The 14,254-nt window shown below is 36.1% G+C and overlaps 4 protein-coding genes across 7 annotated transcripts; 3 read left to right on the top strand and 1 right to left on the bottom strand.

The window, feature by feature from the left end:
- Positions 1-1,294: 1,294 nt before the first annotated feature.
- LOC122537867 (F-box protein SKIP2-like) lies at positions 1,295-4,473 on the top strand. 3 transcript variants are annotated; one of them, XM_043671504.1, is made up of 8 exons: positions 1,295-1,383; positions 1,475-1,571; positions 1,926-1,999; positions 2,085-2,212; positions 2,297-2,553; positions 2,657-3,171; positions 3,243-3,519; positions 3,582-4,473. In XM_043671504.1, the coding sequence occupies exons 2-8, from the start codon at positions 1,568-1,570 to the stop codon at positions 3,998-4,000; spliced, it is 1,674 nt and encodes a 557-aa protein (XP_043527439.1). In that variant the 5' UTR covers positions 1,295-1,383; positions 1,475-1,567; the 3' UTR covers positions 4,001-4,473. The 3 variants fall into 3 exon arrangements, with proteins under 3 accessions (XP_043527439.1, XP_043527430.1, XP_043527421.1); XM_043671495.1 differs by lacking the exon at positions 1,475-1,571 and having other exon boundaries at positions 1,309-1,383; XM_043671486.1 differs by lacking the exons at positions 1,295-1,383; positions 1,475-1,571 and adding an exon at positions 1,628-1,844.
- A 48-nt stretch (positions 4,474-4,521) lies between these two features.
- LOC122537895 (dual specificity mitogen-activated protein kinase kinase dSOR1) lies at positions 4,522-12,744 on the bottom strand. Of its 2 annotated transcripts, XM_043671552.1 has the most exons (9): positions 12,411-12,744; positions 12,109-12,324; positions 11,771-11,996; positions 11,473-11,585; positions 11,277-11,388; positions 7,644-7,820; positions 7,362-7,569; positions 7,101-7,267; positions 4,522-7,031 (listed from the first exon to the last, which is right to left on the bottom strand). In XM_043671552.1, exons 2-9 carry the CDS (start codon positions 12,228-12,230, stop codon positions 6,915-6,917), a joined length of 1,242 nt encoding a protein of 413 aa, XP_043527487.1. In that variant the 5' UTR covers positions 12,231-12,324; positions 12,411-12,744; the 3' UTR covers positions 4,522-6,914. The 2 variants fall into 2 exon arrangements, with proteins under 2 accessions (XP_043527487.1, XP_043527480.1); XM_043671545.1 differs by having other exon boundaries at positions 12,109-12,744.
- LOC122537843 (sodium/potassium-transporting ATPase subunit alpha-B-like) lies at positions 7,818-11,138 on the top strand. Its single transcript, XM_043671453.1, has 2 exons — positions 7,818-8,450; positions 8,517-11,138. The coding sequence occupies exons 1-2, from the start codon at positions 7,992-7,994 to the stop codon at positions 11,121-11,123; spliced, it is 3,066 nt and encodes a 1,021-aa protein (XP_043527388.1). The 5' UTR covers positions 7,818-7,991; the 3' UTR covers positions 11,124-11,138.
- Positions 12,745-12,976: 232 nt separating the features above from the next.
- LOC122537911 (60S ribosomal protein L17) lies at positions 12,977-14,201 on the top strand. Its single transcript, XM_043671578.1, has 5 exons — positions 12,977-13,080; positions 13,320-13,406; positions 13,528-13,687; positions 13,764-13,934; positions 14,011-14,201. The coding sequence occupies exons 2-5, from the start codon at positions 13,326-13,328 to the stop codon at positions 14,154-14,156; spliced, it is 558 nt and encodes a 185-aa protein (XP_043527513.1). The 5' UTR covers positions 12,977-13,080; positions 13,320-13,325; the 3' UTR covers positions 14,157-14,201.
- The last annotated feature ends 53 nt before the right edge of the window (positions 14,202-14,254 follow it).

The following is a 14,254-nucleotide window of genomic DNA, read 5'->3' as shown; positions in this document are numbered from 1 at the left end:
TTGGTGGTACTAAAAGTAGAAATTTCTGTTTTTAGTACCAGCGAGTCATCAATAGATGGCGCCACCGCTGCGTCCAAACTTTGACAGGTGTCTGTTTTTCCACAAATTACAAAAAGAAATTAATTAAGAGGAATCATTTGTGAGTTGTTATGGTTGCGTCATCGATTTTAGGGACCCTCAGCTTTCGTTCTATGTTTTGTTTAAGTATAGTTTACGCATATAAAGAATGTTTCAATTTCGTTTATGGTAGTGCCAGTAGTGAGTGCATAATTTCGCGCAAACTGTAGTGAATATTAGATTTAGACTTATTTGCGAACATAATTGGTAGCATTATCATTGAAATATGTGCTCGTGGAGTGTAAATTTGTAGCGTGAAAAATTAAAATTAATTATTTCCGTCATATTGTTATAGAGCGTTTAGTTCCACCGGTCTGCCACAACGCGGCGCTAGTGTTTCTTACCCCGTAAAACAGAGAAATTTTCATTTGCGAAAAAACCTAATTTAGCGAAATAAATTGTGAACTTCGGCGATTGTGTTACCCTAATCAGACCCTTAGCTTTCTTTTCATACCCCATTTGACCCGTAAAATGCAGAAATAAGTATTTTTGTAAATAATTAGTACCACTGACTTACCGCTAGATGGCGCCACCATGTCCAAATTGTGACATTTCGCACTAATTACAAAAAAAACCTAATTAAGAGGCATAATTTGCGAACTTTTTCATATGGCTCATTAAAATTAGGCTCTCCGCTTTCTTTCTATGTGTGTTTTGTCGTAGAAAAACGTCTGTGTAAAAAGTTGAATTTTTTTTTCAATAGATCGAAGGATGTCCTTGTCGCACACTGCTGCTGTCCTTGTCTAGCGTCATTAGACAAAGAGAGCACTAGTGTGCGACAAGGACAGACGTACAGGTGCGTTAGACAAGGAGAGCAACAGCGTGCGACAAGGACAGACATATAAGTGCGTTAGACAAGGAGAGCAATCGCGTGCGACAAGGACAGACCTACAAGTGCGTTAGGCAAGGAGAGCAACAGCGTGCGACAAGGACAGTCATATTCACGCCGTAGACATGGAGAGTGCGACAAGGACAACAATATAAATTAATTATACATTGACAAGAGACAATCGCTGTATCGTTGCTAGATCCAAATACGTTGGCAATTACGTCCAAATTCCTGGAACTACATTATCCACAGTTTCTGATATATTGTCTTCTTGCATTTCGAGTTCGTCACTATTTGATACTCTTCCGTTGTCTGATGATTGTTCATTGTCAGGAACGTCTTGTGCATATTGAGCGAAAGACAAAGAAATATTGCTCGTTGACAATGAGGACATTGCGTCAACAAATGGAAACAACAAATAGAAACAATGGAAAAAAGTAATAAAAAGAACAAAAATAATTGCTTCGATTTACTGCACACATCTTTTCTCCTCAGAGCGTTAGCAGAAACTGATTTCTTTGTCTTCAGTCTTCATCATTCGGCACTTTGGCGAACACGTGTTACCCACTTGACGTGTTTTGTGCGATCAGGTTTCAACTACTACACAGGCAGCTCCCATCAATGTGTGCGTCATTGCGTTAATGACTCTGACATAGTAGGCGAACGGTTAAAGAGGTTATGTAGCATGACATTGATTTGAGTCAGCGATATATATATATACGTAAGACACGAGTGAATGAGTGTATCTTTATTCTTGAATCAGATTGATTTCAAGAATACAAACAAAGATTACGGCGAACAAAAAGGGTAGGGAAAAAACAAACAATAAAAATGACTGATTACATACAGGAATATATTGCCGACAGTTTGCATCCAAGTCAGATTATAGAAAGAACCAGTAATAAAATATGAATTGTTTGGTTAATTCATGTGTTTTAACGTTACTGTATTTTTCATGTTTTTCATTCATCTATTGCAGATCAACATTTCTCACCTGTTACCGAAGATGGTGTGCCAATTAGAAAATTATTTATCAGCAACTTAGCAGACAGGGTTTGTACATATACGTTTATATATTTAATACTATACAATATATTCTTTGAGCATGTAAATCTAACAGTAAAATGTTCTTTTTCAGACATCATTTAAAGATCTTACAAAATTATTTTCCAAGTATGGAGACGTTGAAACTTGCTATGTAAAAAAGAATTCAAAAAATAATAACTATGCATTTGTTACATTTAACAGCGTAGATGCAGCTGTGAGGTAAATTAAATCTTAATCTTAATTTAAATAAATACGAAGATGTAACTACAGATTTTTGTTTTGACGTTATACGATACTTTATAGAGCCAGATACGAAGAAATAAGATTGCACAATAGAGATTTAAAAATCCTTGCAGCTGATTCTTGGCATCAACCAGATAGTATAGAGAATCAATATTACAACGTCGTAAAAGATAAATCAAAATTTAACAAAGTGTCAAATGATACATGCAATCTGGATTATGTACAAGATAACATTAGCATTCAAACATTAAATGATGACTGTCTGATGCAGATTTTTCTTCAATTGCCAATTGTAGATAGGATCAGAATAGAAAGAGGTAAGTATACATTTTTTTTTTTTTACAGTTATAATTGTTTTAAAATATATAATTTTGATATTTATGTATATAAGTGTACACAGAATCTTTTTAATAATTGTAGTGTGCAAGAGATGGAAAGCATTAAGTCAAGAGTCCTGGCATAGTGTGAAAAGACTAGATTTATCGTATTCTATATGGGGCTGTTTATCTGGAATAAACAGAAAAGAAATTAGTATATGTACCATTCGTAAAGTATTACTGCGATGTGGTTCATATTTAAATGAGATAAATCTATCCCTAGTACCGTGTCATTTACGTCAAAGTACAGTAACTGTCGTTGCAAAATTATGTCCTAATTTACAAATAATAGATATCACTGGCCTTACCGTTTCCACATCTGGTATCAATTCGCTGATCACTAATTGCCACTATATTACAAAATTTAGCCTTGGTCCTACCTCTTATGTTTGCGATGCAGATCTACAAAAATTATTCTACGTGAATCCAAAGTTACGATATTTTAGATTCTCTGGCACTAAAATGAGCGGACGGTGCTTATTCCATTTACCATTGGAAACAATGGAAGAAATCGTTCTAGAATCTTGTACCTATCTTCAAGAACACTTCTTATCGCAGGTGAACTTTGAGTTTATTTTTAACCGCTTTACAAAAAGCTTGATCCTAACTAAGTAATTAATATTTTTCAGGCAATTCCGAAATTACGAAACTTAAGAGCGCTTACAATAAGTAAATGCGTTTATATAACCGGTAACGTTATTCAAGCTATTGGCACACATTGTACGAATTTAAAAACGTTAGAAGTTTCTAGTATTTTATTTTCATTACAATCGGATGACATGTTACATATTGCGCAATTAACCAATCTCGAAGTTCTGAAACTCAGCATGAACACTGTAGTTACGGACCTACTTCTTTCTACTTTGGCATCGAAATGCCTGTGTCTCACATATCTAGACATTGCCGGTAAGTCAGATATACGAAAGTAATTCACATGTGTAATTTGCTTCATTTCTCGTCTGTTGCAGAATGTTTTCTTGTTACAAACGCTGGCATAACCGCTATAGCAACTCTTCCCAAATTAGAAGTGTTAATAATGAACAACTTGCGATTAGTGACGCACATAAATTTACGGGACACATCCAATTTAAAAAGGCTAGAATGTCGTGTTTGCAAATTTACAGATAGAATGATAATCAATCTTATCGAGTCCGCGCCGCAATTGAGGTTGCTAGATTTATCCGGATGCCCATATATTACTAATAGAACATTAGAGAAAGCTGCCACGCTTACGGTTAGTCGAACCAACAATACTGTTTTAAAAATATTCGTAGGCAAAACCTCAGTGGATCTTAGTACTTTTAATAAAGTATCACCGTTTTTACAAGTAGTTAATGTAGACTTATCTAGTTGTAATGGCACTGTAACATTTCCACTTGTACTATAATATTTGTAAACATTTATTGTGTAAGATTTTTTTATACATCATATATACGAAACGTTATATATAACGTTAACGAAACAGTTGAAAGTATTGAAGAATGAGAATAACTTTGACTCAGACATGTTTGTTTGCAATAACTTTAGAGACATAAATTTGATAGTACTTATGTCGGTAGACGAACTTTGTAAATCATTTTGTAGAAGATTCACGAAACGGAAAAAAAGGGATGATAGATAATAGTGTGATCATATTTTCTGTAAACGAAGCACATTATTACTATTTTATACCATAGTAACTAGTGTTACCATTAAAACAGTAATTAAATTTTGACAGACTACGAAATTTTTCCATCACAGGTAAAGCGAAAATATAAAGTTCTGTCTAAATCAAAATACTGTACGCTCAAATTAGTGTTAATGAAAGCGACTGTTTTAATACTTTGTATTGTACAAGATAAATTTATATTTTCATAAATATATGTAGATATACTTTATTAACGTCCGGATCTCAACACACGAGGAGTATATGCTTCAATGTAGGATAAATTTATTCTTCGAATAATTACAACATTTAGACAGTGAATCGATATAGCGGCAATTATTATGCACAAATTTGCAACAAGGAATATCCATATATTTTGAATAAGTGCCAGAAATAATTACCTCTTTGACAATTGAAATTCACTGTTCAGCGAATAGAATCTTTTTTTTTTTATGGCTGTATATTATTAATATCTTACATAATTTTCTTAACAGGACTTTTATCGAAAAAAAATGTCATTCTGTTTACGATAAACAGGATTACACACATTGTTATAGGAGATATAAACATAATAAGAAAGATCAGTTCTTGGGCGTCTTACGCTTAGGCACATAAGTGGATATTCCCACTGTGCTTTCAAACATCACAATACGCTCGTAGTACAATCCGATATTTTTTTAAGCCAAATCGGAAAAAGGCTACATCTACGCGGTCCCGTATATAAAAAAGTAATGGCTACAAACATAAATAACTGAAGGGACAGATATATTATATTTAGAACTTCCATCCACGTATAACGGATCGTTTCCTATTATTATTATTTTTTTTTTTTTCAATTAATAATTTCAATGCAACACCTTCGATAGGAAACAAAAGATTGTAACGCGCAACATTTACATACAATAGAGAACAAGGATGCTTATACTGCCATTATACTATGTACATATAGACATTTTTTTTATCAGCACATTACAATGGTAAGCGACTATGTCTATTATTAAACACCTGTCTATTACGGACCAAATGTTATTCGACAAAGAGACATAACTAATGAATCGTAGCAACAGAAAAGAATCATTGACTTCTACGTGGTATTTGTGGTATTTTGGTTGAACGCTTCTGTTTGAATAAAGATTGAAGAAATTTCAAAATTTCTTTAAATTGTCCCTCCTTAATCATAGATACAATAAAAATTATTAACATCTTTTAATTACATGTAATTGTTGAAATATGTGTAAATATGGAGGTGGCCAAAAGAATGGCTTTTGAATCTTTCAAACACAGTTCGTAAAAATTGCACAAGAAAGACTTGATTCACAGCTATACAGTACATACAATCGTCGTATATATTCATTATCATGTGAACACATGGACGCGCATCAAAGTTATGTTGTCAATTTCATCTATGAAGTGTAACATCTCAGACCGCGATATATATATATATTTATGGAAAAATACGATAAACGATTTTTAAAAATATATGGATTTAACATACACTATTACGAAAAGAGGTAAAATATTTAAAAAGGTATTTGTTTATCGTTTTTTTAATGTTCTTCTTTATGACTTGAAAGTGTCACATCGATTGACGTTTAATAAAATAGTATTTCATAATTATTGTAGCCATGTTGTACAATATTTATATTAAATATTATTCTTGGTGAGATATATCTTTTATACAACAGTATGCTAGTTTATCATCGTTATTAACTGCAAGAGAGCTAGAATTTTTCAAAATATAAAATGTATTAGCTTATTGAAATACTATTTTATTTAACTACAATATTTGAAATCGCGGGCTGATGTTTCATAAAAAATATTACAGTATTCTCACAATGATAGAACAAAAGTCTTTTCTTTTTCGATGGTGTGAATAATGCTCTACGAATGTCAGGTACAAATGTCTAGTTAACACTTCTTCAAATTATGTCTTCATAAATCCGATGCCCATATGTATCCTAATGTCATAGGAAACACAACTTGCCCATGAGTGTACAATAACGTTGAACTTATAAGGATAATCGTTTATCTTACATACTTTCAACAGAATCATAAGATAAAGATACGAAATACGAGTGAAATGACATAAAGATCAAGCACAGTGACGTATCTCATGCAAATACATAAAATTTCTTCTGTACTTCACGATAATCGTATATACATCAAAAGTGATTGTATATTTATTCAACCATGTTTTGACACAGTTGTTATCGCGACTTTAAAACCAGACTGTAACGTATCATTAACAATAATTTAATGTCTTAACATAAATTCTGTATCTTATTTAGTAGCTTGCACATTTAAATAACTAAATATATGATTATTTAAAACAAGAATAAATCAACGATACATATATTGAAAATGTTAATATTCTTAGGTTCTATTTCATAAATGCTATCGCTCAAACGGTTTACTGAATTACTGAGCAATGTTGAATAAAAAATAATAGACAAAAATCATAGATTCTGGTCAATAAGTTTGTTTTCAAAGTCGCGAAAGATCCTCGTTTCACGAATTATGACAATGTTTAAAAAAAAGAAAGAAACGAAGTTTACAAACGTCACTGTTCATATTAATCGAACGAAAAGAACTGAAGATTCACTTAAGAGTACTGAACGCGTATATAGGTAGTCAAGTATGTAAGAGTGACATTTATTCAGGATTGTACGTTCGCTAAACGTGTTGGAGTGGTCGGTTGTAGATCCATTGTACGACATACCCAACCAGCGATGTCTACATTCTCAGACTCAGCTTTCTTTATCCATTCGTGATTCTGAAACAATTTAAGGAACACGTAAGAGTAAAAGTTATTTCATTTAAATGAACAAAGTAGAACACACACCATTAACGTTTTTAAATCTGCTCTTTCGGCGGGATTTTTCTTTAAGCAACGATCCACGAAATCTGTAAAAGCATCGCTGAAGATACCAGCGGGCAACTTTGGCGGTGGTTCATTCACAATATAATCCAACAATTCAAATATAGCCATTGGTCTTGGGCTGCCTGTATCTATAAAAAAAAAAAAAAAAAAAATATATATATATATATATAGAATAAATTGTACAAAACAATTCATATGATATATGAAAAAAAGTAAACTAACTGTGCGCAGGCGATTGCGTTGGAGTAGAGGCATTATTAGTAGCATTCTCCGCAGGTAGTTGACCTGGTGGAATACTGAATATCGTAGCTAAAGTTTTCTCATCCGGAGGTGGAATTGGGTACATTCCAATTGCCATTTCCACAAGTGATAGTCCTAGGGACCAAATATCACTTTGCACAGAGTAATGTGTGCCTTGAAGTCTTTCTGGCTATAAGTGCAAACATTCTTATTACACATTGTATCTAGCATAATTTCAAATAACAACACAATTACGATCCTTACCGACATATAACTCCTAGTTCCAACGAACGAATTAGCCATGGAATCGATTAACTGCCCGGAAACACCAAAATCGCAAATTTTGATTTCCCCAGCACTGTTTACCAGGATATTGCTTGGTTTTACGTCCCGATGCATAATCGCATGTTTGTCCCGTAAGTAGCTCAATCCTTTCAGAACCTGCAACAAATCAACAGGTTCGACAATTAAAAACTGATGCAGTTAAAGTTCCCTGAAGTTCAGCCTTCGTGGAACAAGCAGGCCATGAAGATATCTGCCATTAAAAAAAAATTTGAATAACCAAAACAAATTTCTCAGACGACAATTACATCTAAAGCAGCATTGAATTTTATGCGTTTCAAGATGATCTACGCAGCGGGTAAAATATTACACAAGTCGGCTAGTCAGATCAGCAGAAAGAAGCTGACTGGCGAAGAGATCAGGAACCTTCAACAGGAATTGATAACTCAAGACCACATGATCCCTTTGGAACAGTTATGCGTGAAACTAAATACCAATGTAGCTAGTGGTCTAACCAACGAGGAGGCAGAGAAGCTTCTCCTCGAAGTGGGACCAAACGCCCTGACACCACCGAAAGTAACTCCGGAGTACATCAAATTTTTAAAATGTATGTTTCACGGGTTCGCCGGTTTGATGTGGGCCTGTTCATTATTGTGCTATCTTTTGTATGGAATTAGCATGGCGACAGAGGGCGAAAGTGGTGGCATAGAATGGCTAGGGATTATCATTATGATAATATGCTTATTTTCTGGCTTCTGCGCGTACATACAAGAAACCAAAAATACAAAGGTAAAATAGGTTGCTCGTTAACTCGTTAGATTGCCATGAAATGTTATAAATAGATACAATCTATAGGTAATGGAGTCTTTCAAGAAAATGGTCCCAACGTTCGCTACAGTAATACGGGAAGGTGTCAAGATACAGATAGCAACCGAAGATTTGGTCCCAGGCGATTTAGTGCAAATTAGAACCGGGGACAAGATACCAGCCGACATCAGAATTATCGAGTGTCGAGGTCTTCGAGTGGAGAATTCGAGTATCACGGGTGAAAGCGTGCCGGTAGTTCGCACGGACTATCCTACCGACGAGAATCCTTTGGAATCCTCTAACGTTGCCTTCTTCTCCTCTTTCGCCGTGAGCGGAGATGGCATTGGAGTTGTAATGGCCACTGGCGATCAAACGATGATAGGCCGTCTTGCTGGCCTCACGTCGCAGCTGGAGAAGTCCGAGACCCCGATAGCCAAAGAGATCAAACACTTCGTTCAAATAATCATCATCATTGCCGTATTATTCGGAGTGCTGTTCTTCGGCTTGTCGCTGATAATCAATCCAAACATACTGAAAGCATCCACTTACTTGCTCGGCATCATCATAGCGAACGTGCCAGAAGTTTTATTGGTAACCGTTACCACGAGCTTGACGTTAACCGCCCAGAAAATGGCGAGCAAGAACTGTTTGATTAAGAATTTAGAGGCAGTGGAGACGCTAGGATCCACGTCAACTATCTGCTCGGATAAAACGGGAACGCTCACGCAGAATAAAATGAGCGTGTCTAATTTGTGGTTCGGCTTCACCAGGTTCAATTGTCCGCCTGATCAGAGATTGGGCGTCGAGAAGAACTTGTTAATGGAAAGGCCAGCTTTTCAAGTGATGCTTAAGAATGCCACACTTTGCCTAAGGGCGGAGTTCACGACTGAGTCGATCCTGCTGAAACCAATCGAAGAACGAAACGTAATTGGCGACGCCTCTGAAACAGGTATTCTCAGATTCTGCGAGCACATCCACACAACAGAACCGTTCCGGGAAACGTATCCAAAAGTTGCTGAGATTCCATTCAGCTCCATAACTAAATATCACCTGACGATACACAGAAACAGAAATGGATATATCATGATCCTGAAAGGTGCTCCGGAGATGATCCTTGAGAAGTGCACTCATATATTGACCATGGAAGGAGAGACAAGAGAAATGACACTCTTGGATCACTCGATGAGCCGGCGAGCCTGCAGCGAGTTAGGTTTCCTGGGCGAACGTGTGATAGCTTACTGTGATCTTCATCTGCCCGGTGATATTTATGACTCAGACTACAAGTTCGACACCGATTCGCCAAGCACGTACAATTTCCCTACAACAGGATACAGATTCGTTGGACTGATAAGTCTGATAGACCCACCGAGGCCAGCTGTGCCTGACGCGGTGAAGAAATGTCGTACAGCTGGCATCAAAGTGATCATGGTGACGGGTGACCATCCGGTGACCGCGATGGCCATTGCGAAAAAGGTCGGCATAATAAGCGAGGGGCACGAGACCAGGTACGAACGTGCGTTACTGCAGAACAAATCGTACACTCAAATAACCGAGGCCGACCAACACGCGACCATCATCACTGGCTCCGAATTACGAAACATGGGAAGCATGGAGTTAGACAATATTATAAAGAAGTACGAGGAAATAGTTTTCGCAAGGACATCCCCGCAGCAGAAGTTGAACATCGTGGAGAGTTGCCAGAGGCTGGGCGAAATCGTCGCGGTAACTGGTGACGGTGTGAACGACTCGCCAGCGTTAAGGAAAGCGGATATCGGCGTGGCTATGGGCATCGCCGGTTCTGACGTGGCGAAACATGCGGCCGACATGATTCTGATGGACGACAACTTCGCATCAATCGTGACCGGCATCGAGGAAGGTAGACTGATATTTGACAATCTCAAGAAATCCATTGTCTACACTCTGACGTCTAGCGTGCCCGAAATGCTGCCTATGCTAAGCAGCATTCTGTTCGTCATTCCTTTGCCCTTTATCCTAGAGATGATTCTCTGCGTAGATGTAGGGACAGATCTACTTCCCGCAATAGCATTAGCGTATGAAAAAGCGGAATCCGACATCATGCATCGACCACCAAGGAATCCTCAGTACGATCAGCTTGTAAACAAACGTTTGATATCCATAGCCTATGGTCAAATCGGAATGACTCAGTCCTTGGCTGCGTTTTACACATTTTTCATGATTCTCATGTTGAACGGGTTCCTACCTGATCGATTATTAGGATTAAGATTAGACTGGGAAGATAAGACGATCAATGACCTGCAAGATTCTTACGGTCAGACGTGGACCTACGATAACAGAATGGAGTTACTGAACGAAGCTCGTACTGGATATTTCTTAACTATCGTTATAACTCAACTCATAGATTTAATAATGTGTAAAACGAGAGTCAACTCGATTTTACAGCAAGGAATGGACAACTGGTTTTTAAATTTCTCCTTCGTTTTTGAAATTATCTTGACTGGCATGTTGCTATACGTGCCAGGGACTGAGAAAATATTAAAAACCATGCCCTTGAGTTCTTACTGGTACTGGCCGTGTTTGCCATTCGGTGCATTCCTTTGGATGTATGATGAATTAAGAAGATTATGTATTCGTAAGTTTCCTGGTGGAATTATAGAACAGGAAACTTATTACTAAATATCTGTATCTAAAGTTCATAACTAGTGTTTAAATGATTCAGTTGCTATTATGTTTTTAATTATAGTGTTATCAATAGTTACAAGTACAAAGTATAAGCTATATGCATAAGCAAGTTAGGATACAATAATAAAAACCAAGTTTAATACTTACTGCTGAAGTAATTGTACTTAATATAGGTTCTGGAATTCTTCCAGCTTTTTTCAGTATTAAATCTAATGAACCACCATCCATATATTCCATACATATACTAATTTCTCCATCACTAAAATAAACAAAAATATTTAATGCAAAAACTTTAATCTTCTAGATTCTAAGTAACTACTACATTAGATAAAAAACATTGTACCTATAAAAAGCACCATAAAAGCCAACTATGTGTGCAAAGTTGCACTCATGAAGAACTTTCAGTTCTCTAATTATTTGTTTCTTAATAGCAGGTTTGACCTCTAAATGTATTAGCTGAAATATTACAATTATGATCAATATAATAGATAAAACTGCTAATGTATTAAATCCTCGCTGATTTAAATGATTCTCAAATATATATCGTAGAAGGAATAAAGGGAACAAAGAGGATGTAACACATTGTACGTCAGGTCGTAATATACTAATTTCTAAACTGAAGCAAATAAAACGAGCCACACCTTTCTTGCCATTATAAGTCCATATTTTTTGTGCCTAACTTTCATAACAACACCACCATTACCAGCACCAAGCTCGCCAAGTTTCTCAAAATCATCATCGCACAGTTCTCCAACCTTTTCTTTCTGACCCAAGAAACTTTCTAGTCTTTTCTTTTGCTCTTCGTCCATTTCCAATTCCTTTAACCTTTCCTGAATGGCATCTATACTCATCTTTCCCATAACTCCACTAGAATTATAAAATGAACGAAAATTAATAAACACACACACACACGCGCGCAAATGAATATAACTCGTTACTTTTGAACAATAAAGAAGATTTGAATGAAAGAAGTAATTACTCTGGAATCACTGGTGGCTCAGAATAAATGGGCAACGGTGGTACCGGCGGAGACGGTGACACGGCTGGGACTGGTTCTATCGAACCAGGTGGTAGCGTCAGATTTAACTTGTTCTTTGACATTTATACCGTCGAAGTTGAACAATCGCCCTTGACAATTCTTTACACGCACGAATGTATCGCTTATCGTGAATGTCCTCGATAAAATTAAACACACCTATTTAATCGAGTCGAGTGTTTATTCAGTCGAAGATGACTTTTACAACGAGTTTTTTAAATTACAATACATGTGTCGTTACACACGTCATCGTTTTCGAGAAATCTCAAAATTCAGCAAGGTGTAGCCTGGGCCCGAGATGCTGAAACTGTCAAGCCTTGATTCGTCAAGTTCTCCGTTGGGCTCGATTTATTGGCAAACAATAGGAAAACGTACATTCCACTTGGAAAACAGTTGTTAATTTAATAACAACAATCACGGAACAGCGCGAGTACGCGTATCCTTTTTTGTTAGAGATATTGTGCAAACGAGAAGAGGTTATACAAATCTTCCCGGGACAACGACAAACACGTACAGTGTTCGTTTCAAAAGTTCCTAGGAACACGTTCCTTGAAACATTTAAATAAATTAACTTGGTGCAAGATGTCAATTGTGACACAACGCTCTTTTAATATTAGTATAAATGCACGAATGACGAATACGATTATTTATTATTACTTCGAAGTTGATTAATTTTTAAAATCAAGAATTAGATTCAAGCATGGAATTACGTTGAGCCATGTAAAACTTTTAAGAATATTAAAATTGCAGCCTAATTCGCTCGTATTTGGATTATAGTTTATTAAATCTAAGATAACATTGTTCATAGGTTCTTTTTATCCGACATGTTTTATGTTGGCAACACATATTTCACAGGAAGTGTCTTTCGAGTTGCGCACGTGACGTCTTTTCCTTTAAAAGTAAGATCGTTGAGAGGTACGTATAACCTGTGCGATTGCAATTTCTGAATCGAATCGCATCTTTAATTTTATGCTAATATGTCTCTTAAAACCATGAAATTTTGAAAAAATGTGATGCTAAATAACAATTACGTAAAAAATGTAAGATGCGAATGTTTGATAATCGAACATATATAATAACGAGGTTATGTCGCGACACCTACATTACAGGATGCCGACGTGAAAGATTATCATTGAATTTCTCTGTAATTCCAGAATACAATGGGTCGTTACTCTCATGAACCAGTAAATGCAAGCAAATCGTGCAAGGCACGAGGATCGAACTTGCGAGTGCATTTCAAGGTAAATTGAAAGGACAGCTGTATTTCGAAAGACTTAACCTCAAAATTTAGGCTGTGTTTACAAAATGCTGCGAAACAAACAGTTTATTTTATTTGATAAATTTTACCCTGATACGTTCCAGAATACACATGAAACCGCACGTGCTATCAAGAATATGTCCCTGCGAAGGGCTCAGAAATATTTGAAAAATGTAATTGAACACAAGGAATGTGTACCGTTCCGTAGATTTAATGGTGGTGTTGGCAGGTGTGCCCAGGCAAAACAATTTGGCACTACACAAGGTAAATCGCAATAAATAATTAATATTCTACTAATTTTTTAATATCTAAAAGTTACTTTTATTGTTTTTGAATTCAGGTCGTTGGCCCAAGAAATCGGCAGAATTTTTACTCCAGCTCTTAAAGAATGCTGAAAGTAATGCTGATGTTGCTGGGTTAGATCTTGACCGTCTTGTAATTAACCATATTCAAGTGAATCATGCTCCTTGTTTACGTAGGAGAACGTACAGAGCGCATGGTCGTATTAATCGTAAGTATCTGTAATGATATTCCTTTAAAATGTATATTTTTAGTACAGTTTAGGTAATTTATGTATGTTTGCACAGCTTACATGAGCTCACCATGCCACATTGAGGTGATTTTAACTGAAAAAGAAGATTTTGTAGTAAAAAGTCCAGAAGAAGAGCCATCGAAAAAGAAACTCAGTAAGAAGAAGCTTGCCAGGCAAAAGGAGAAAATGATGAGGGAATAATTTTATATACTAACTGGGTATTGAATATATAATGGAAAAAATGAAGATTGCAGTGTTCTTTAATTTTATTTCATTTTTATCCTCTTTCCTTATAAAGG

This window comes from Frieseomelitta varia, unplaced genomic scaffold (assembly GCF_011392965.1).
Source record: "Frieseomelitta varia isolate USP_RPSP 00005682 unplaced genomic scaffold, Fvar_1.2 scaffold_163, whole genome shotgun sequence".
NCBI classification, from domain to species: Eukaryota; Metazoa; Arthropoda; class Insecta; order Hymenoptera; family Apidae; genus Frieseomelitta; species Frieseomelitta varia.
Note: the sequence above shows the minus strand (reverse complement) of the source record. Positions and strands in the feature narration are given on the sequence as shown.